The 21,697-nt window shown below is 43.7% G+C and overlaps 1 protein-coding gene and 1 long non-coding RNA gene across 3 annotated transcripts in view; one reads left to right on the top strand and one right to left on the bottom strand.

Moving 5' to 3' along the window:
• Nucleotides 1–227: 227 nt before the first annotated feature.
• Nucleotides 228–624, bottom strand: LOC139265304 (uncharacterized). The gene is made up of 2 exons (XR_011593521.1): nucleotides 537–624; nucleotides 228–436 (listed from the first exon to the last, which is right to left on the bottom strand). It is a non-coding gene; the product is annotated as an uncharacterized lncRNA (long non-coding RNA).
• A 71-nt stretch (nucleotides 625–695) lies between these two features.
• The window catches only part of ccdc39 (coiled-coil domain 39 molecular ruler complex subunit), a 191,868-nt gene continuing 170,866 nt past the window's right edge, over nucleotides 696–21,697 (top strand). For both annotated transcript variants that reach the window (XM_070882270.1, XM_070882271.1), the window contains exons 1-4: nucleotides 696–880; nucleotides 15,392–15,511; nucleotides 17,668–17,814; nucleotides 20,371–20,529. In XM_070882270.1, the coding sequence (XP_070738371.1) occupies nucleotides 791–880; nucleotides 15,392–15,511; nucleotides 17,668–17,814; nucleotides 20,371–20,529 (516 nt within the window). In that variant the 5' untranslated portion in view covers nucleotides 696–790. The remainder of the gene's footprint in view (nucleotides 881–15,391; nucleotides 15,512–17,667; nucleotides 17,815–20,370; nucleotides 20,530–21,697) is intronic.

The raw sequence follows: 21,697 nt of genomic DNA, 5'->3' as shown, positions 1-21,697 counted from the left end.
TCATTGACCTCATGTATCTTAGATGTTGCCTGGCCTGCTGAGTGTTTCCAGCAGTTTCTGCTTTTATTTCAGATGTGCAGCATCTGCAGTATTAGGCTTTTGTTTTAGCATCAAATATGTCTAATATCCTGAAAGTTCTTTTAAATGTTCAAGCAAATATAATGATGCAGTAGAAAACACGAATTTACTCCTAATGTACTATTCCCAGACTTGGCAAGTCTCAATCATTTATTCACTTAAAAAATATAAATCTTTTTATTATATCACTATTTTAAAAAACACAGTAGATTGCTTATCTATCTTTGTCACTTTCACTCAATTCCTGGACGTTGACTGCTTTGTCTTTCCCCACTGGAAATCGATTGGCGTTTCGTTTCTCGAAGATTCGCACGCAAAGGGTTTAATGGTTCCCATTGGAAAGCTGCCTCACACCTTTCTGCAGGAGTAATGGGAGGGATAAGCAAACAAATTGAAACCAGAGTTTATGGGGCCGTCTCGCGAGGTTTTTCATTGTAAATTATGGAACTGATATTTACACATAGCAGATGGATAAGAAACAGCAAGACAAGAACTTGTCTTCCAGCAGCTCCATACGGACTCAGACCGCCCCCCAGCGGCTTCTCCGCCAAGACCGTCCCTACCGGAAGTGCGTCTGTTTACAACCGGAAACCCTGCGTCTCTAAGGCGGTTGCTAAGGGCGCCGCCAGTAATCCAGGGAGTCTGCTCCGTCGGATCTGCATTAATTTTAAAAGAGAAAATAACTGATTTTCATTGACATAAAGCGCAGAAAATGACGGATACTGTTCTGTGCGAAATAAATTGGGACGATGGCTTCGCTATACCAGTAGCAAACACAGAAAACAAGACTTTGGAAGATGAAGTAAGTGGCGGTTGCCAGGGCATTTTTCAATGGATGGTTTAGAATACAAAATAATACATGATTGGAAATGGCTGGATTTTCTCCTTCCCCGAAAGCACTGGCACACTGGGGTAAAATTCTACCTGGGACTGGTCATTTTCAGGTGCGGTGGAGTGTACATGTTGCGATACATAAGAATATAAGAAATAGGAGCAGGAATAGGCCATTTGACCCCTCGAGCCTGCTCCGCCATTTAATCAGATCATGACTGATCTGATCATGGACGCAATTGTGTGGGACAGGCTGGATGGACCAGATGGTCTTTTACCTGTCCGTCATTGTTTGTATGTTGGTATGTTCATATCTCATACTTCCATCTTGGCTTTGTGATTCAGTTGTGCTGTTCCATGTGTGCAACAGCCATGTTTTTGGCCCGGAATTTGCGATCAGCGACACAGCGAAGGCATTCGCCGCTAGCCCCAAATAAAACTTCACACAAAGCTTCACTGGTTTTCTGATCTTTAATTCGAATCAATGTAGTGTAGTGGGAATCCCGTAGCTGTCTAAGCAGCCAATCAAAATGGAGAATTCTCACAGACAGCGAACCAGGAAGAGAAAAAGGAAAAAGACTTGGATTTATACAGCGCCTTTCACGACCACCAGCCGTCTCAAAGTACTGTAAAGTCAATGTAGTACTTTTGGAGTAGAGTCACTGTTGTAATGTAGGAAACACGGCAGCCAATTTGCACACAGCAAGCTCCCACAAACAGCAATGTGATAATGACCAGATAATCTGTTTTTTTGTTATGCTGATTGAGGGATAAATATTGGCCAGGACAAAGAAGCTCCTTTGATTCTAACTTTAAAAAAATGTTAGAAAGCAAAACAGCGTTTGAGACTCTCACACGGGGCAAAGGCAAACTTGAAATAAAGATGAACAAACTTAAAAAATATCTTTTTTTTAAGTTTCCTAAAAATTTTAATTTTAATTAAAATGGATAAATTTGATGCTGCACAAAATTAAAATATGTTTTCAGGCCCATAACATTTGTTTAGCAGTCATTATGCTGTTGAAACCCCAGTTTCACTTAATCCTTTGGGTCTAACTTTTAGTGGAGAATTTAACAGCGTAATTACTGCGGAAAAGCCAAAGTTTTAGTCAGTTTCCCTGATTTGAGTGATTGCTGTCTCTGTGGGGGACAGGGGAGGTGGTGGTGGTGGTGGCACAGCGCAGTCTGTGTCAGAGAATGACAGACCACAACTTCAGGATTTCTGCATGTGCCTGCGGCAAATCCCGAAGTTGTGGTCATTTTCAAATGCGGAATGACAGCCAACGCTGCTAATTCGCCACCAACCAGACTACAAATTCGGAGCCATCGATAGGATGCATCATGGTCGAGTTGAATCTTGCACTGATCCTATGTCCACGTACATGCACTTTACAATCATCATCATAGGCAGTCCTTTGAAATCGGGGAAGACTTGCTTCCACTCTAAAAGTGAGTTCTTAGGTGACTGAACAGTACAAAACAGGAGTTACAGTCTCGGTCACAGGCCAGACAGACAGTTGTTCGAAGCGTCTTAAGTTCTTGGGCAACGATGACGATGCGGCGTTCCGGTCGGTCGCTGTTGGAGTTGTCCATGAGGGTCCTGACGTTCCAGGCCCCGACCTTCATTTTGAAGGGCGGAAGATGTCTGTGCATGAGTTCTTTTAATGTGGGGTGGCTGTTGCACACCGGCTACCATGGGGTTTAGCAGAGCAAGATCTTGGTCCAGTGGCAAGGGGGTCCAAGACGCCTGGAGACCAGGCACTGATGTATGAGCCTAGTTGCCTACGGTGGGATACAAGCTGTAAGCTTGGCGCCGAACAGCGCCCTTCGATGAGGTGGTGAGAAAACCGAGGCCAGGTTGAGGGCAGGCATTGGGAAGGTCAGAGGTCCACATTGTGGGAGGAGGAGAGGTCAATAGATCAAAGTTACCACAGCCATTGTGCACACCACGTGCTCGACAGGGACTCTGCCGCTGAGTGGGGCCAGTGGCCAGGACGTCGCTGAAGGGGTGAAGGCCAGGACGTCGCCGGTGGAGTGAAGACCAGAGCGTCGCTGGAGGATTGAAGGCCCAAACATTGCTGGAGGATTGCAGATCCAAGCGTCACCGGAGGGTTGCACCGGTGAAAAAGGGTAGGCGGGTTTGGAATGTAAAGGGAGCACTGCTCCCCATGGGAGGGTGGTGGTGGTTACGGAAAACAGATGAGTAAAATTAACGCATCAAACTAGCACGAAATATAAAAACCGATAGCAAGAGTTTCGATAGGTATATAAAAAGAAAAAAAGAGTGCCTAAAGTACATATTGGTCCCTTAGAGGACGAGACCGGGGAATTAGTAATGGGGAACATGGAGATGGCAGAAACTATGAACAAATATTTTGTATCAGTCTTTACGATAGAGGACACTAACAATATCCCAACAATGGATAGTCAAGGGGCTATAGGGGGTGAGGAACTTAACACAATCACAATCACTAAGGAGGTGGTACTCTTGCAAGCTAATGGGACTAAAGGCGGATAAATCCCCTGGACCTGATGGCTTGCATCCAAGGGTCTTAAGAGAAGTAGCAGCAGAGATAGTGGATGCATTGATTGTAATTTACCAAAATTACCTGGATTCTGGGGAGGTCCCAGCAGATTGGAAAACTGAAAATGTAACACCCCATTTAAAAAAGGAGGTAGACAAAAAACAGGAAACTATAGACCAGTTAGCCTAACATCTGTGGTTGGGAAAATGTTGGATAAATAATAACTTCACGGTGGGGCGGGCAATAATCAAGGAAATAATGGAGGCATGTGAAAAAGGAATGGCAGTAGTCATGGGGGATTTTAACCTACATATCGATTGGTCAAATCAAATCGCACGGGGTAGCCTGGAGGAGGAATTCATAGAATGCATACGGGATTGTTTCTTAGAACAGTATGTAACAGAACCTACAAGGGAGCAAGCCATCTTAGATCTGGTCCTGTGTAATGAGACAGGAAAAATAAACGATCTCCTCGTAAAAGATCCTCTCGGAATGAGTGATCACAATATGGTTGAATTTGTAATACAGATTGAGGATGAGGAAGTTGTGTCAGAAACGAGCGTACGATGCTGAAACAAAGGGGACTACAGTGGGATGAGGGCAGAGTTGGCTAAAGTAGACTGGAAACAAGGACTAAACGGTGGCACAATTGAGGAACAGTGGAGGACTTTTAAGGAGCTTTTTCAAAGTGCGCAACAAAAATATATTCCAGTGAAAAAGAAGGGTGGCAAGAGAAGGGATAACCAGCCGTGGATAACCAAGGAAATAAAGGAAAGTATTAAATCAAAGACCAATGCATATAAGGTGGCCAAGGTTAGTGGGAAACGAGAAGATTGGGAAAATTTTAAGCAACAGCAAAGAATGACTAAAAAAGCAATAAAGAAAGGGAAGATAGATTACGAAGGTAAACTTGCGCAAAATATAAAAACAGATAGTAAAAGCTTTTGCAGATATATAAAACGGAAAAGAGTGACTAAAGTAAATGTTGGTCCCTTAGAAGATGGAAAGGGAGATTTAATAATGGGAAATGTGGAAATGGCTGAGACCGTAAACAATTATTTTGCTTCCGTCTTCACAGTGAAAGACACAAAAACCATGCCAAAAATTGCTGGTCACGGGAATGTGGGAAGGGAGGACCTTGAGATAATCACTATCACTAGCGGGGTAGTGCTGGACAGGCTAATGGGACTCTAGGGTATTAAAAGAGATGGCGGAAGTTATAGCAGATGCATTCGTTATAATCTACCAAAATTCTCTGGACTCTGGGGAGGTACCAGCGGATTGGAAAGCAGCTACTGTAACGCCTCTGTTTAAAAAAGGGGGCAGGCAAAAGGCAGGTAACTATAGGCCGGTTAGTTTAACATATGTAGTGGGGAAAATGCTTGAAACTATCATTAAGGAAGAAATAGCGGGACATCTAGATAGGAATAGTGCAATCAAGCAGACGCAGCATGGATTCATGAAAGGGAAATCATGTTTAACTAACTTACTGGAATTCTTTGAGGATATAACGAGCATGGTGGATAGAGGTGTACCGATGGATGTAGTGTATTTAGATTTCCAAAAGGCATTCGATAAGGTGCCACACAAAAGGTTACTGCAGAAGATAAAGGTACGCGGAGTCAGAGGAAATGTATTAGCATGAATAGAGAATTGGCTGGCGAACAGAAAGCAGAGAGTCGGGATAAATGGGTCCTTTTCCGGTTGGAAATCAGTGGTTAGTGGTGTGCCACAGGGATCAGTGCTGGGACCACAACTGTTTACAATATACATAGATGACCTATTTGCAGATGACACTAAGATTAGTGGGAAAGCGGGTTGTGTAGAGGACTCAGAGAGGCTGCAAGGAGATTTGGATAGGTTAAGCGAATGGGCTAAGGTTTGGCAGATGGAATACAATGTCGGAAAGTGTGAGGTCATCCACCTTGGGGGAAAAAAACAGTAAAAGGGAATATTATTTGAATGGGGAGAAATTACAACATGCTGTGGTGCAGAGGGACCTGAGGGTCCTTGTGCATGAAACTCTTTTGGATCCTTGTGCATGAAACTCTTTTAGAGTCTACCTGCAAAAACATAAAACATTAAATCGTGCCACCCGACCTGGGTGACACACCAGACATTTACAAGGCCCTTTTTTTCCTTTTTTTTTTGAGTTTTTTTTTGGGCACTAAAATCACAATTTTCCAGTGCCCCCTATAAAAGGGAAGGGGACACTAAAAGCACCGGCATTTAAAACAAATTAAACTTTAAAACGTAAAATCAAATTAAAATTTGGTTGCCGGGCGTGATGATGCACTCCAGTCCCTCCGGTGCCCACCTCTCGCGGAAGGCCGCGAGCGTACCGGTGGACACCGCGTGCTCCATCTCCAAGGACACCCTGGACCGGATGTAAGAGCGGAAGAGAGGCAGGCAGTCAGGTTGAACGACCCCCTCGACCGCCCGCTGCCTGGACCGGCTGATGGCACTCTTGGCCGTGCCCAGGAGCAGTCCTACGAGGAGGCCTTCGGACCTACCCGCTCCCCTCCGCACAGGGTGCCCAAAGATCAGGAGAGTGGGACTGAAGTGCAGCCAGAATTTCAGGAGCAGCCCCTTCAAATAATAAAACAGGGGCTGCAACCTTGTACATTCCATAAAAACATGGAACACGGACTCTTCCAGACCGCAGAAATTGCAGGCGGCCTGGGAGTCCGTGAACCGGCTTAAAAATTTGTTGCACGGCACTGCTCCGTGCACCACCCTCCAGGCCAAGTCCCCGATGAATAGTGGGAGGACCCCTGCGTAGAGTGCCCTCCATCGGGGACCCCCGCCTCCTCCGGACGGCAAGATGGTACGCCATGGCGTGTCCGGACGGCCGTCGAGGATGGCAAAGTTGAGAGTGTGCAGGAGCAGCCCGTACAGGAAACCCCTCCGCGCGGAACTGAAAGGCACGGAGGGGATTTCCCCGAGGCGGCTCAAGTTGTGAGGCGCCGGCCCCCGAGGGAGGTTCCGGGGTTTGGCGCCGATGAGGAATTCCGTCCGGACGGGGGTCAGTTCGGACGGGATCTCCCCACGTGCTTGAGCCTCCTCGATGCACCTAACGGAGTCAGGGCCCAGAGCTGTTTTTAGCGACTCGATGGCATCGGCCGCGTGGCGGACGTTGGCAGAATTTAGGCGCCGCACCAGCGTGTCTGGCGCCATCCAGCCCGCTCCTCCGCCATCGAGCAGGTCCCTGACCCTGGTCACCTCACCAGCCACAGCCCTCTCTTCCGACCGCCACATAAAACCTCGGTCGTGGAGGTACGGATTCCCGAGCAGCGGCTCCTGCAGGACGGCCGCCACTCCAGCCGGCGGAGAGCTGCGCTTGGTGGAGACTTTGTTCCAGACCCTGATGAGTTCCCTGTAAAAGACAGGCAGCTCCCGGAGGGCGGTCCTGGCACCCCCCAAGTTCACAAACAGGAGCTGTGTGTCATAATTGAGGTCGCGCTGCTGGCAGAAGAAATACCTCGCCAGAGCACACCACCTAGGAGGGGGCTCGACGTAAAGGTATCTCTGCAGGGTCTGAAGACGGAAAGTCGCGAGCTGGGCGCTGACGCACACCAACGACTGACCGCCCTCCTCAAGCGGGAGACTCAAGACCGCAGCAGAGACCCAGTGCTTCCTGTTGTTCCAGAAGAAGTCCACCAGCTTCTTCTGTATCTTGGCGACAAACGCAGGGGGAGGGGTCAAAGTGACCAGCCGATACCACAACATTGCGGCCACCAGCTGGTTTATGACTAGCGCTCGACCCCTGTAGGACAGCACTCGGAGCAGTCCTGTCCGGCGACCTTGGCCTCCAGCTCCTGCCAGTTCGCCGGACAGGCTCCCTCGTCGGGTAAGAGTGGGATCCCAAAAGGTTAGTTTACAGGTGCAGCAGGTAATCAGGAAGGCAAATGGAATGTTGGCCTTCATTGCGAGAGGGATGGAGTACAAAAGCAGGGAGGTCTTGCTGCAACTGTATAAGGTATTGGTAAGGCCGCATCTGGAGTACTGCGTGCAGTTTTGGTCACCTTACTTAAGGAAGGATATACTAGCTTTGGAAGGGGTACAGGGACGATTCACTAGGCTGATTCCAGAAATGAGGGGGTTACCTTATGATGATAGATTGATTGGACTGGGTCTTTACTCCTTGGAGTTCAGAAGGATGAGGGGTGATCTTATAGAAACATTTAAAATCATGAAAGGGATAGACAAGATAGAGGCAGAGAGGTTGTTTCCATTGGTAGGGGAGACTAGAACTAGGGGGCACAGCCTCAAAATACGGAGGAGCCAATTTAAAACCGAGTTGAGAAAGAATTTCTTCTCCCAGAGGGTTATGAATCTGTGGAATTCTCTGCCCAAGGAAGCAGTTGAGGCTAGCTCATTGAATGTTTTCAAGTCAAAGATAGATAGATTTTTAACCAATAAGGGAATTAAGGGTTACGGGGAGAGGGCGGGTAAATGGAGTTGAGTCCACGACCAGATCAGCCATGATCTTATTGAATGGCGGAGCAGGCTCGAGGGGCTAGATGGCCTACTCCTGTTCCTAATTCTTATGTTCTTATGTTCTTATTATTAAAGAAGCAGTAGCAGGACATTTGGAAAAACATAATTCAGTCAGGCAGCGTCAGCATGGATTTATGAAAGGGAAGTCATGTTTGACAAATTTGCTGGAATTCTTTGAGGATGTAACGAACAGGATGGATAAAAGGGAACCAGTGGATGTGGTGTATTTGGACTTCCAGAAGGCATTTGACAAGGTGTCACATAAAAGGTTACTGCACAAGATAAAAGTTCACGGGATTGGGGGTAATATATTAGCATGGATAGAGGATTGGCAAACTAACAGAAAAACAGAGAGTCAGGATAAATGGTTCATTCTCGGGTTGGCAATCAGTAACTAGTGGGGTGCCACAGGGATCAGTGCTGGGACCCCAACTATTTATAATCTATATTAATGACTTGGAAGAAGGGACCGAGTGTAACGTAGCCAAGTTTGTTGACAATACAAAGATGGAAGGAAAAGCAATATGTGAGGAGGACACAAAAAATCTGCAATAGAACATAGACAGGCTAAGTGAGTGGCCAAAAATTTGGCAAATGGAGTATAGTGTTGGAAAGTAGGAGGTTATGCACTTTGGCAGAAAAAAATCAAAGAGCAAGTTATTATTTAAATGGAGAAAAATTGCAAAGTTCTGCATTACAGCAAGACCTGGGGGTACTTGTGCATGAAACACAAAAGGTTAGTATGCAGGTACAACAAGTGATCAGGAAGGCAAATGGAATCTTGGCATTTATTGCAAAGGAATAAGTCTTGCTACAGTTATACAGTGTATTGGTGAGGCCATACCTGGAATACTGCATACAGTTTTGGTTTCCATATTTACGAAAGGATATACTTGCTTTGGAGGCAGTTCAGAGAAGGTTCACTAGGTTGATTCCGGAGATGAGGAGGTTGATTTATGAGGAAAGGTCGAGTAGGTTGGGTCTCTACTCATTGGAATTCAGATGAATGAGAGGTGATCTTATTGAAACATATAAGATTATGAGGGGGCTTGACAAGGTGGATGCAGAGAGGATGTTTCTACTGATAGGGGAGACTAGAACTAGGGGGCATAATCTTAGAATAAGGGGTGCCCATTTAAAACTGAGAGAGGAGGAATTTCCTCTGAGGGTTGTAAATCTGTGGAATTCGCTGCCTCAGAGAGCTGTGGAAGCTGTTGAATAAATTTAAGACCAAGATAGACAATTTCTTAACCAATAAGGGAATAAGGGGTTATGGAGAGCGGGCAGGGAAGTGGACCCGAGTCCACGATCGGATCAGCCATGATCGTATTAAATGGCAGAGCAGGCTCGAGGAGCTGTATGGCCTTCTCCTGCTCCTATTTCTTATGTTCTTATGGGAGAAGTTGGGTAATAACTCAAACAGGCCGACCATGGCAACTAAGCATGGGGTGAAGTTGTGTTTGGAGAAATGGTGGAAGATGAAGCAAGGGTTTAATGTGTGTCTGGTCAGGCCACAACAGCAAGGGGCGTGTGGCTATTGTTTTTAAATGGCAGTGGAAGGATTCCGTTCGGATATGAATTGGATGCATGGTTTTGACTCTTGCATGACCTTGGATCCTCCAAAAGCAGTTAATGCGACTGAACTAATTGTGAGCAGGTTAAATCCTCTACCAAAAAATCCCGGAGACTCAGGGTAAAGAAGTTAAATGTCCCACGATGACCCGGACTGAAAAATGGGCTGCTATTAATCCCAACAGGAAAAATGCTGTATCATACCTGTATTATGGAGTAGTGTCGGTTATTCTTAATCTAACGGAGTTATAATTGCCTCGGTGGTGTCTGCCAGAGACGGAAAAGCTATATGAGCGGTTGTTAAAAGAAATGTTCAAACAATTCTACCAGAAGAATTATGGGGACAAAAGTCAGGGGGAAAGCGTAGAAACCAATAAACAACAGCCACACGGGCTGATGGAGACGAAAAAGGGGACTGATTAATGATGTGGCTACGGCATTTAATACGGGGATGTCACTGGTCAATAGCATGGACAACGCACAGTTGCAATTGCAAGTAAATACTCTAAGGGACCAGCTAAAGAAAATACTGGGGGAGGGTCATGACATTGAGAGTCACGAAGACCAGGTGATGACAATTCACCTAAAAGGAGATGGTGGCTGAGGTGGAGACTCACGCTCAGACCAGCAATGTATTAGTAAAGGAGAGTCGGAATGCATCGGATCGGGCTGCCAAAATTATGTGTGTGTCATGTACGGAGCCTGGTTGTTAAATGAGGGGTGCAGTAATTTGGAAGATTTAAAACAAGGCCACGTACTGTTGTGGATCAGTAACAAGGCTTTTAGTGTTTATGACAACCTCCTGAATCCGTGTCAGCCTCCGAAGCGTACCCAGTCTCGGTCAACTGTAGTCAGAGCAAACAATCTATAATGGGAATAGTTCTTAGCATGCCTGTGATGGATCAGTCGCAATGACCTGTACCGGTATACTGGGTGGAAAACATTGGGTTAATTCGGAACGGGGTGCATGTGAAACATCATCGAACCCCTCAGTATGTGGTGAAGTTGGGAGACTCGATAACCGGTACTAGTCTGGAGGGATGTCAGAGAGGAGGTACACATGTGGTCTTATAGCGGCGAGAGACTGTAGAGGGACGTGATCGGGGCCCAGGAGAGGCACGAGTTCGGGGCCCAAAAGAGGCGAGTGCCCAGGGGCAGAACGGGCCAGCACGGGCCAGCCCACACTGCGATATGTGTGCGCGCTAGGTCCGTGCAGCAGAGCAGGTCTCCAGTTGTCTTGGTTAATCCTTGCTACTGAACCAAGACTTAACCCGTGTGGTAACTGGTGTGCAACAGCCACCACACGCTAAAAAAGTCCAAGCACAGGCATCTTCCACCCTTCAAGATTTAGTTCGGACCTGGAATTTTAGGTCCATCATTGAAACACCTGTGAACTTTTTGACGTGGCAGCAAGTCATCCTCGGTTCGAGGGACTGCCTATGATGATGACACATGTAGTATTGTGCCCCGATCATTTGAATCCTTTCGACCAGCCGGTGGTGTGGGTTTCAGTCGGGAGATGGGCAGCCTATAAGCTGTATTATGGAAGTGACGGCTCACAACCATGTCCCGCCCCAGGTTGCGTACAAGGGTATGCACTTTGAAAGAGGGGTTTGACACCCCATACCAATTAGACAGGAGAGGGAACCCTGGCTGATCTTTTTGTACCTCACTTATGAGGTCAGAGGTGTTGAGATCAACTTTAGTATGTACTCTACTACCACTTTCCCACCTAATATCTGCTAACTCAGCAGAGAAAGGGAGCAGTACACTGATCTTTATAGGAGCCCCATTCTTATGTTGTTGTCAACCACCATTATTAAAGGTAACTTAGGCACTATAAAGCATAGCACCATTTTTGATATAATTGGTGCTCCTGAAAAAGTATCTGAGAACTGGATTTATCAACTTGACGAAACATGTACATTAAGTGGGTTTGAATAAAACTATATGAAATTAATTTGTAACTATGTATTCATCTAATTTAACAACTAAGCAAAGTGTCAGAAACATGTGTTCCATAATGTGAAAATAGTCCATACCATATCATTTATAGTAAAATTATTCCCATTAAAGCACAGATCTACATTATCTGAAGTAATAAATGAGTCAAATATAATTTTATTTTATATGCCAATATTTTCTAATGCTTGCATCTTTCATTGTGAAATTGGTTTCCATCCAGTCAGTTAGGTGCTGTAATTCACTTACTGCTACTAGCTGAAAACACAGCTATACTCATTTGGAATCAATTTATAAAGTGAATGATGGCTCTCAGTTAGCAAGTACAAATAAAACTGCGGCAAATTCCATTGATCTCCAAAGGCACCTTGTCTAACAATCAGTAAAAACATATCCACTTTTACTAAATTTTGATTTGCTGGCAGATGAAGACCAGTTATATGTGCAAGATTATTCAAAACCACGTGGATTTGATTCAAAAAATCTCAGGAAACATAAGTGGGTAAATACTTAACACTGAAACAATAACTTTAAAGATCTTTGGCTGACATTATGGCCTGGAATTTGCGGCCAGTGGCGAAGTGACCTAAAAGAAAACGGCCCACAAAGATCTAGTGATATCTGTTGTGTCGATTTCACCTCTCCTGACCTTTTTGAATCTGGCACCAAATCAAGTGAATCTCCAGCGTCCAGCAATAGTGATTACATCAAGCAGGCTGAGCAGCCAATCACACTGAAAAATTCTCACAGACAGTAAACCAGGAAGTAAAATGCACAGATTCTAATTTACTTTTTATAAATTTTACAGAGATCTAAATAAAGATTGGGACATATACATAGGATTAAGGTAGAAGCTGAAATATCATAAACAAACTTTGAAAAATGCATTCTTTTAAAAAAACATGTAATTCTTAATCATATTAACAGAAAGATTTGACATTCCGTAAATATAAAATTAGTTTTTTACGGTCAGAACGGTTATTCAGCAGTAACTACCCCGTTAAAAGCCCAGTTACACTTCTTTCAATAGGCTTAACTTTCTCAGGGGGAATGGGGGAGGGGAGAGGGGAGAGGGCGGTGGTTGATAGCTATATTTCAGTGTAATACGGGATAGTTTCATCAGAAAATAGATTCCTGTGTGATTTGAATTGATTGCCGGCTCTGGGGAGTTCCACAGCACAACCTGTGGTGGAGCAGAGAATGACTGACCGCAACTTCAGGATTTCCACATTTATCTGTGCATGCACTAAATTCTGAAGTTGCTGTCAGTTTTAGAGGGGTAGTGATGGCAAACGTTAACAGTTTTGCCGTCGTTACCACAGCAAATTCCGGGCCAATAAGAATTTAAAAACCACATTCTATTGTTAACCACATTCTTTTGAATGTAAATTATTTACAAAATTTATGAGGTAAATTCTGTTAAATTTGTTGGCATGAACTTTGAAAATTAAATAGGCTTTTTAAAATTAGTTCATGGGATGTGGGCATCGCTGGCAAGGCTAGCATTTATTGCCCATCCCTAATTGCCCATGAGAAGTTGGTGGTGAGCAGCCTTCTTGAACTGCTGCAGTCCGTGTGGTGAAGGTACTCCCACAGTGTTGTTAGGGAGGGAGTTCCAGGATTTTTTACCCAGCCGCGATGAAAGAACGGCGATATATTTCCAAGTCAGGATGGTATGTGACTTGGAGGGGAACCTTCAGGTGGTGGTATTCCCATGCGCCTGCTGCCCATGTCCTTCTAAGTGGCAGAGATTGTGGGTTTGGGAGATGCTGTCAAAGAAGCCTTGGAAAGTTGCTGCAGTGCATCTTGTAGATTGTATACACTGCAGTCATGGTGTGCCAGTGGTGGAGGGAGTGAATATTTAAGGTGGTGGTTGTGGTGCCAATCAAGTGGGCTGCTTTGTCCTGGATGGCGTTGAGCTTCTTGAGTATTGTTGGAGCTGCACTCATCCAGGCAAGTGGAGAGTATTCCATCACATTCCTGACCTGTGCCTTGTAGATAGGGAGTCAGGTGGTGAGTCACTCGCCACAGAATACCCACCTTCTGATCTGATGTTGTAGCCACAGTATTTACGTGGGTGGTCCAGTTAAGCTTCTGGTCAATGTTGACCCCCAGCATATAGTCGATGATGGTAATGCCATTGAATGTCAACGGGTGGTGGTTAGACTCTCTCTTGTTGGTGACAGTCATTACCTGGCACTTGTGTGGCGCAAATGTTACTTGCCACCTATCAGCCCAAGTCTGAATGTTATCCAGGTCTTGCTGCAAACGGGCATGGACTGCTTCATTATCTGAGGAGTTGCGAATGGAACTGAACACTGTGCAATCATCAGCGAATATCCCCACTACAAAGTATTATAATACAGGTACAGCGTCTGGAATCCGGCAACCTCGGGACCGAATCTGTGCGGGTTTTTGGGTTTTGCCTGATTTCGGACCACGCTGTTGGTGCTCCTCGCCGCCCGCCGATCCTCCACTCCTCGCCTCCCACCAATTCTCACCGCCCGCGGTCCCCCCACCACTGCATTTTTTACCGGTTTTCCTCGTCCCTCGCCGCCTGATGTCGCCATCTTGACCGCCTCAAAAATGTCCAGTTTTTGGACAATTCCGGTTTTTGGAATTCTGGATTCGGGACGTTGTACCTGCATGAAGACTGTTGAAATGCTTGGGCTGAATTTGCGGTTGGAGGTTTCCCGCAGGCAGATGCCTCCGAATGGCAAAAATCTACAACCCTATCTGATGGTCCTGGATCGACGGAGACTCACGCTCCTGGGCCTCTGTTTAGTCCTGCGTAGAGACCCATGAATCCCAGGGCGCAGGCAGTTCACAAGTGCCCCTGGGCTCATGTGGGTCGGCCCAACCAAAGAAAGAAGAGGGATCCTCATTCTCGCTTATGGGGATTTCGTACGTATGGAATTCCCATAAGCATGAATGGGGATCACATAAAAAACACATTTTCATACCAAATAAATAAAAAAAACATTACATATTTAAAATTAATTAAAATACAATTTAATTAAACATTTTTGAAAAATAAATTTAAATGTTTTAAAGGGGCTAAAATTAACTTATTGTACAGGCGTTTTAATGTTTTAATAATAGAATAAAAAAAAAATGTTTCATTTAAACTCATACGCTGATAAAAACGGGCCTTACACCTGCTTTTACCAGGCGTAAGAATTTCATGGGCATTCACAGGGCAGTCCACTCGCTGATATCCATTTCCTGGGGATGGCTACAATCTGTCAAGAAGATCACAATTTCTGGGTTTTCGCGTATGCGCTTTGCGCGTGAAAATCCTGAACTCGGGGCCCTTACGGGCGCTTACACACCTCGTACACACTCGTAGGCACTGGAAAATACAGGCCATTATGTATAGCATTTTTGTATAGATATTTTCAAGGAACAAATAAACATGATGTATAATAATCATCCTCGACTTTGAGAGTCTGCCTAAGAAGATGATAATAACTATTAAGCAATAAAATAAATACAGCAGTGCAGTGGGTTGTAATTGAGGATGTGCACTCTAAGTAAAGACTGAAGCATTCGGTCAAATCTTCCAGTCAAGCTGATGTTCTCAGTTATAGCCTGCTATATAATAAATGTGTCATTGATACTGAGTTATTTTTTCATTAATGATATATAAATAGCTGAAGGTAGCTCAAAGAACAGGCAGTAATGTAAACATGTAGCTTTATTTTATTGCTAAAGTTAAACATTTAAAAAATTCATTAGGATTGCCAGCAACATTAAATATGCTTTGAATCTGCTGAACTGGCTCAGATGCCGCTTCATAATAGATATTCATACAGCAGTGTCTGTCAAACAGAGACTGAGAACACTCACATTACCAGTCAAATACTTAACACAGACATACAAGGTAAGACATAAACTGATATTTTCTGAACTTATTACCATAGGTACAAAAGAAGCAGAAGGAAAAGGCTAACCTGGAAAACCAGATGACTGAATTTGAAGACCGCATCCATGCAATGACAATGCATCTGCAGAACGTTCGTCAGGAGTTAACTAATACACAGGTATGTATTAGTGACAAAAGATAAGCTTATTCTGATCATTCCAGCAGTGTTTCCCACTGACTGAAAAGGCCCAATGCATGGTGTCATTGTGCTAGTTTACAAGGTTCCTTTCAAATAGGTTTCCATGAGATTATAAAGGTCTTGGATTTTAAATACAGCTGCTGCCATATATCTATTTCAACTAAGATTTGCTGTGTAGGTTCAAAAGTTTATATGGCAAACCCTATAAAATCCATCCTTGTTTAAAACCATAGCGATACAGATCCCACTTTCTTGAAAAGGAAAACAGTACAGAAGTAACTCATTGCATAACTGCACCTCACGCCAGCTAACCAAGGAGCAGCATTAATAAAGGTCAATGTCCAGAGCTTAGACCATACCTTCCTTCCACCTAAATGAAGGAGCTAATCATAAAACACAGGGAGATATGTATTTCTTGTTTGTGGACTTTTAAAAAATACGAACATGCTTATTTTTTTTTCTTCTGGGTGCATTTGTTAAAATGTGTAACTTTTATAAGTGTTTCTCGCTTTTTGTGTACAAATCAAAGTTTTGTGCAAAATTTTCTCTTACTGATTTCACTTTGCCATAATTATGCCTCAGATTAAAATGATTAATATGCAATATATGTATATGAGGTGATTCCCAGTATCTGTTTAAATGTGAACTAATGGAGTAAATCAAAAATTGCAACATTGATGGTGTGTTGTCAACACTCAATTGCTCCTTTAGAACATAAGAACATAAGAAATAGGAGCAGGAGTAGGCCATTTGGCCCCTCGAGCCTACTCCGCCATTCAATAAGATCATGGCTGATCTGATCATGGACTCAGCTCCACTTCCCTGCCCGCTCCCCATAACCCTTTACTCCCTTATCGCTCAAAAATCTGTCTATCTCCGCCTTAAATATATTCAATGACCCAGCCTCCACAGCTCTCTGGGGCAGAGAATTCCACAGATTTACAAGCCTCTGAGAAAAGAAATTCCTCCTCATCTCAGTTTTAAATGGGTGGCCCCTTATTCTGAGATTATGTCCCCTAGTTTTAGTTTCCCCTACGAGTGGAAATACTCTCTCTGCTTCCTTCTCGAGCCCCTTCATTATCTTATATGAGTAGGCCTAACCTACTCAGCCTATCTTCATAAGTCAACTCCCTCATCTCCAGAATCAACCTAGTGAATCTTCTCTGAACAGCCTCCAATGCAAGTATATCCTTCCTTAAATACGGAGACTAAAACGGCATGCAGTACTCTAGGTGTGGCCTCACTAATACCCTGTACAGTTGTAGCTGGACTTCTCTGCTTTTATACTCTATCCCCCTTGCAATAAAGGCCAACTTTCCATTTGTCTTCCTGATTACTTGCTGTACCTGCATACTAACATTTTGTGTTTCATGCACAAGGACCCCCAGGTCTCTCTGCACTTTGCAATTTTTCTCCATTTAAATTATAATTTGCTTTTCTATTTCTTCTGCCAAAATGGATAACCTCACATTTTCCCACATTATATTCCATCTGCCAAATTTCTGCCCACTCACTTAGCCTGCCTATATCCCTTTGCTGATTTTTTGTGTCCTCCTCACAATTTGCTTTCTCACCTATCTTTATATCATCAGCAAACTTGGCTACATTACACTCAGTCCTTTCATCCAAGTCATTAATATAGATTGTAAATAGCTGAGGACCCAGCACCGATCCCTGCGGCACCCCACTAGTCACTGTTTGCTAACCATAAAATGACCCACTTATCCCGACTCTCTGTTTTCTGTTAGCCAATCCTCTATCTATGCTAATGTATTACCTCCAACTCCGTGAACTTTTACCTTGTGCAGTAACCTTTTATGTGGCACCTTATCGAATGCCTTCTTGAAATCCAAATACACCACATCCACTAGTTCCCCCTTATCCACCCTGCTCGTTACATCCTCAAAGAACTCCAGCAAATTTGTCAAACATGATTTCCCTTTAATAAAACCATGCTGACTTTGCTTGATTGAATTGTGCTTTTCCATATGTTCCGCTACTGCTTCCTTAACAATGGACTCCAGCATTTTCCCAACGACAGATATTAGGCTAACTGGTCAAACTTGTTGGTTTGTCTCACTGAAGTGGAAAATGTCTTTGAACAATACAAAACGACTGATCATTCTTCCTTTTAGTCTATACAAAGAGCACGAGAAAAAGAACTTGAAACTGAACAGCAGTTGAAGATTCTTGCAGAGCGGGAAATGCAACGCCTGAAACAAGAGATTCGGCGGCTTGAAAATGACTTGGCTTTATTGAGAGAGCGAAAAAATATCATGGAGGTCAGTGTCAATATGGTTGTCAAATACTGCATATTCATTCAGATAATGACATTTTATGACGAATTTGAACATTGGATGAAATTCCAGGTGTCTTTGTGCACAAATAAGTAACATTAGCATCATGATCAGTGGCAAAATTGCTATTTAGAGGTACAGAAGACATTCACTGTATTTAATTCTCTATTCATCAATGGTCACTGGCAAGTAAAATGGAATGGGGTGTAAAATGGTAGTTGATCTGATCATGTCAGTTTCCTGCTGCTGGGTTAGAGAAAAATTATCCCCCCATGTTCAGTGTCTTCCTGTTTTTATACAAAGAAGCTGTGACTACCTGCCTGATGAGTTTGCACTAGCTATGTAAATAGCTAAATAAATGCTTTGTCCTCTTGAACTTCTGAAATAACTGCCAATATTATATTTCCAATTCTTTAAAATTAAGTTATCAAAGCATAGTTGCCAAAACAGTGGATGCATCTAATTTGGAAAAAGAACCTTTGGCTCCAGCAAACTGACATGATTTCTTCTTATGTGGATCATTTGTAGTATTCTCTCTGTGTAGTCGTGTTTAAATTGTGCAGATCAAGGTACATACAGAACTTTTCAATTGCTCTGGGTACAATCACAAGGGAGTGACTATAGTTTCATAACACAAGTCCCCACCTGTGTACCTTCAGCACAGCTTTTCAAACATATCATCACCTCTTTGTTCAATTTGGAATATTCCTTGCCCCGAGATATATCATACCCTCAATTTAATGGTTGAGCACGCAGATGTCCTCAATAGTGTCAGCATCGCTCTTGTTGAGTGTCTCGTTGACCTTTAATTCTGTTTTAAGTTTATCGTTCAGGGCAAATAGTTACTTTCTACAAGGTTCAGCTACTCATCATCATCATAGGCGGTCCCTCGAATGAGGATGACTTGCTTCCACACCAAAAGGGATGAGTTCATAGATGTTTCAATAAAGGACCGGATATTCCAGTTCTGAATTCCAGGGGTGGAAGATGCCTGTGCATGGATTTTTTTAACGTGTGGTGACCAATGTACATCAGCCACCACACGGGCTTAACAGAGCTAGACCTTTATCTCGTGGCAAGAGTTAGCCAGGACGACTGGAGACCTGCTCTGTTGCACGGGCCTAGTGCGCACACAAATTGCAGTGTGGGCTGGCCCGTGCTGTCCCTGGGCCCTCTGCTCTTCTGGGCCCAATACCTTCATTTGCCGCACCTCCGCTACGACCTTCCCGCTCCTTTGCTGTGCCTAGGCCCCGCCGATGTTCCAACCCATGCTCTAACCGGCGACCTGGGCCTTGATGACGTCACCCAGTCGCCCATCTCAAAGTCGTTGCACACTTGGGACGACTCGCACTGGAAGCTGTAGTGGCATACTCCAGCTCTTTATACTCCCGAACTGCGATGGTGTCCTCTTGCAGGTCAGGAGTATAAAGAGCTGGAGCGCCGGGCCCCTGCAACATCGTGGGCCACCCGACCTGCAAGAGGACACCACCGCAAGTTCAGCTGCTGGCTGTACATTGTTTAACAGATGATACTGTGTTCTTCAGGCAAACAATCAACATTTTGAAACAAGTCATTATACTCACTGAACACTGAAGCTGAGTTTTTTTTTTGTTTCCCTCACTGTGGTTGGTAAAGAAAATGTTGGCTTTCGTGGGAAACAAAAACATTGCATCACTTTTCTTGAGTCCAAGTGGAATTGAATTTGAATTATCCACCAAGAAATGTTGATGGTAACCACTAGTTTAAATCTGACTAACCAATTTGATAAGCAAGTTTTCACTCATTCCAATTCCTGGTTAAGGTGAGCACAAAGTCTGGGTAGCATAGAATATTGTAGAGTATTACATGGCTAATCAAGGAGTCTTTAGAGGTTAAAAAGAGTACTAATAGGGTGACAGCATGGTATTTTCAGCAGTAGAACATTTGCTTTCCGTGTCAAGGTTCCAACTTTAAATTCCAGCTTTGATTACCATGCAAACTGAGTTATTCTCACTACTCATATTTAGTTGATTCATTATGTCTTGTATGTTATCGGATGTTGGTGATTTTACTTATATCTCCATGTTTTACGTTGAAATGATAAAATCTAATTAATCTCAGTCTATTGGGCTTTCTCACAAAACTAATGTAGGTATTTGCCTACAAAACAAATGTTGACACTACAAAAGTAATTCATCTGATGTAAAGTGCTTTGGGACATCCTGAGGCTATGAAATATGTTCTATAACTGCAAGTGGGTTCATTCTTTCTTAAACATAAACACAAATATATTACTATTATACTAGACAGGATTCATTGGATTTGTCCTCTGCAGATTACTTATGTGCAGTGGACTAAGCACCACTACATATTTGAATATTACGCGTTAATGTCAAACTTTTTTATCTCATAGTACTCCTGTGAAGCGCTTTGGGATATTTCACTACATTAAAGGCACTATATAAATACAAGCTGTTAATAGTTGTTAATATGAGCAAAAAGTTAGTGTTGGTGTAAAACAGGGAGACTGGAAAAAATATACATAAATGATCAATTTTTTAGAATAATGTGTATAGGTATACGCAGAAAATTGAGGATTTGAAGTGTCAGTTGAACTGGGACAAGCAAGCTTTGGAAGCCTGGCTGGAAGAGTCAACCAAAACTGATGAAGATGCAATCACCATCCAGAAGTATGCACAAGAAGATGAAGGAAAAATCAGGGTACGTTTTGTTGTGTTACTGTTTGTTTACTCAAAAATATAATTGTGTCACATAAGCTATTTTCATAAATCATAGGAAAAAACACAACACAAGTGTGAACTAAAACAAACACATGGGCACTCTTTTAATGGATAAGTCATTAAATGCACTTTCTCTTGTGACACATCTGAGCTTTGATCCATGATCTGTGCTACGTTAGCTGATCTTGTGCCACAGTGGGGGTGGGAGTGTTATAACTAGCTTCAGTGGTCCGAGACTAGAAAGGAGAAGAAATCAGCTAATGTCAGTTTCACATACTACACATCGATCATTGCTGGAAAGTGCATGGGTGTCTATGTTGGATGAGGATCGAATTGGGCTGTAACATTCCACAGAGTTGAATAGTCTGCTAAGTCATTTGGGCTAGAAACCTGTGGGCTGTTTCTCTTCCTGGATGCCATGCTAGCTTACATTGTAAATGGTTCCCTTATCTCAGGTACGGTTTCCCTCCCTTTCAAAAACACCATTATCACCTCCCTCCTCAAAAATCCCATCTTTGACTCCATGTGCTTGCAAACTACCACCCCATCTCCAACCTCCAAAGTCCTTGAACATGTCAAGTGCCCATCTTTCCTGCAGTATCCTTCATTCTCCTCCTCAATCTCTCTGCAACCTTTGATATGGTTAACCACACCCACCTTGCACGCTTCTCTTCCATTATCTAGCTCAATGCGACCCACTTGGTTTTTCTCTTACCTATCCAATCACAGCCAGAGCATCACCAGAAATAGTTTCTCTTTCCACCCGTCTCACTATTACCTCTGGAGTCCCCCAAGGATCTATCCTGGCTCCCTGCTCTTCTTTATCTGCATGCTGCCTCCTGGCAACATCATCTGAAGACATAGGGTCAGCTTCGACATGTACACTGATGACACCCAGCTCAACCTCTTCACCATCTCTCTCAACTCCTTCGCTGCCTCGTGTATTGTCAGACTGCTCTAGTGTTCAATAAACTGCAATTTCCTCCAGTTAAACATTTCTATTGTCTTTGGTCCCTGCCACAAACTCCATACCCTTTCAACCGATTCCATCCTCTTCTCGATCACTATCTCAAATTGAACCGAACTGTTTGCTACCTTGAAATCCTGATCCGAGCTTCCAATCCCATATTCTCTCCATCACCAAGACC

The sequence above is a fragment of the Pristiophorus japonicus genome, chromosome 6 (genome assembly GCF_044704955.1).
Source record: "Pristiophorus japonicus isolate sPriJap1 chromosome 6, sPriJap1.hap1, whole genome shotgun sequence".
In the NCBI taxonomy this organism is placed as follows: Eukaryota; Metazoa; Chordata; class Chondrichthyes; family Pristiophoridae; genus Pristiophorus; species Pristiophorus japonicus.
This window is presented reverse-complemented; position numbering and strand designations above follow the sequence as displayed.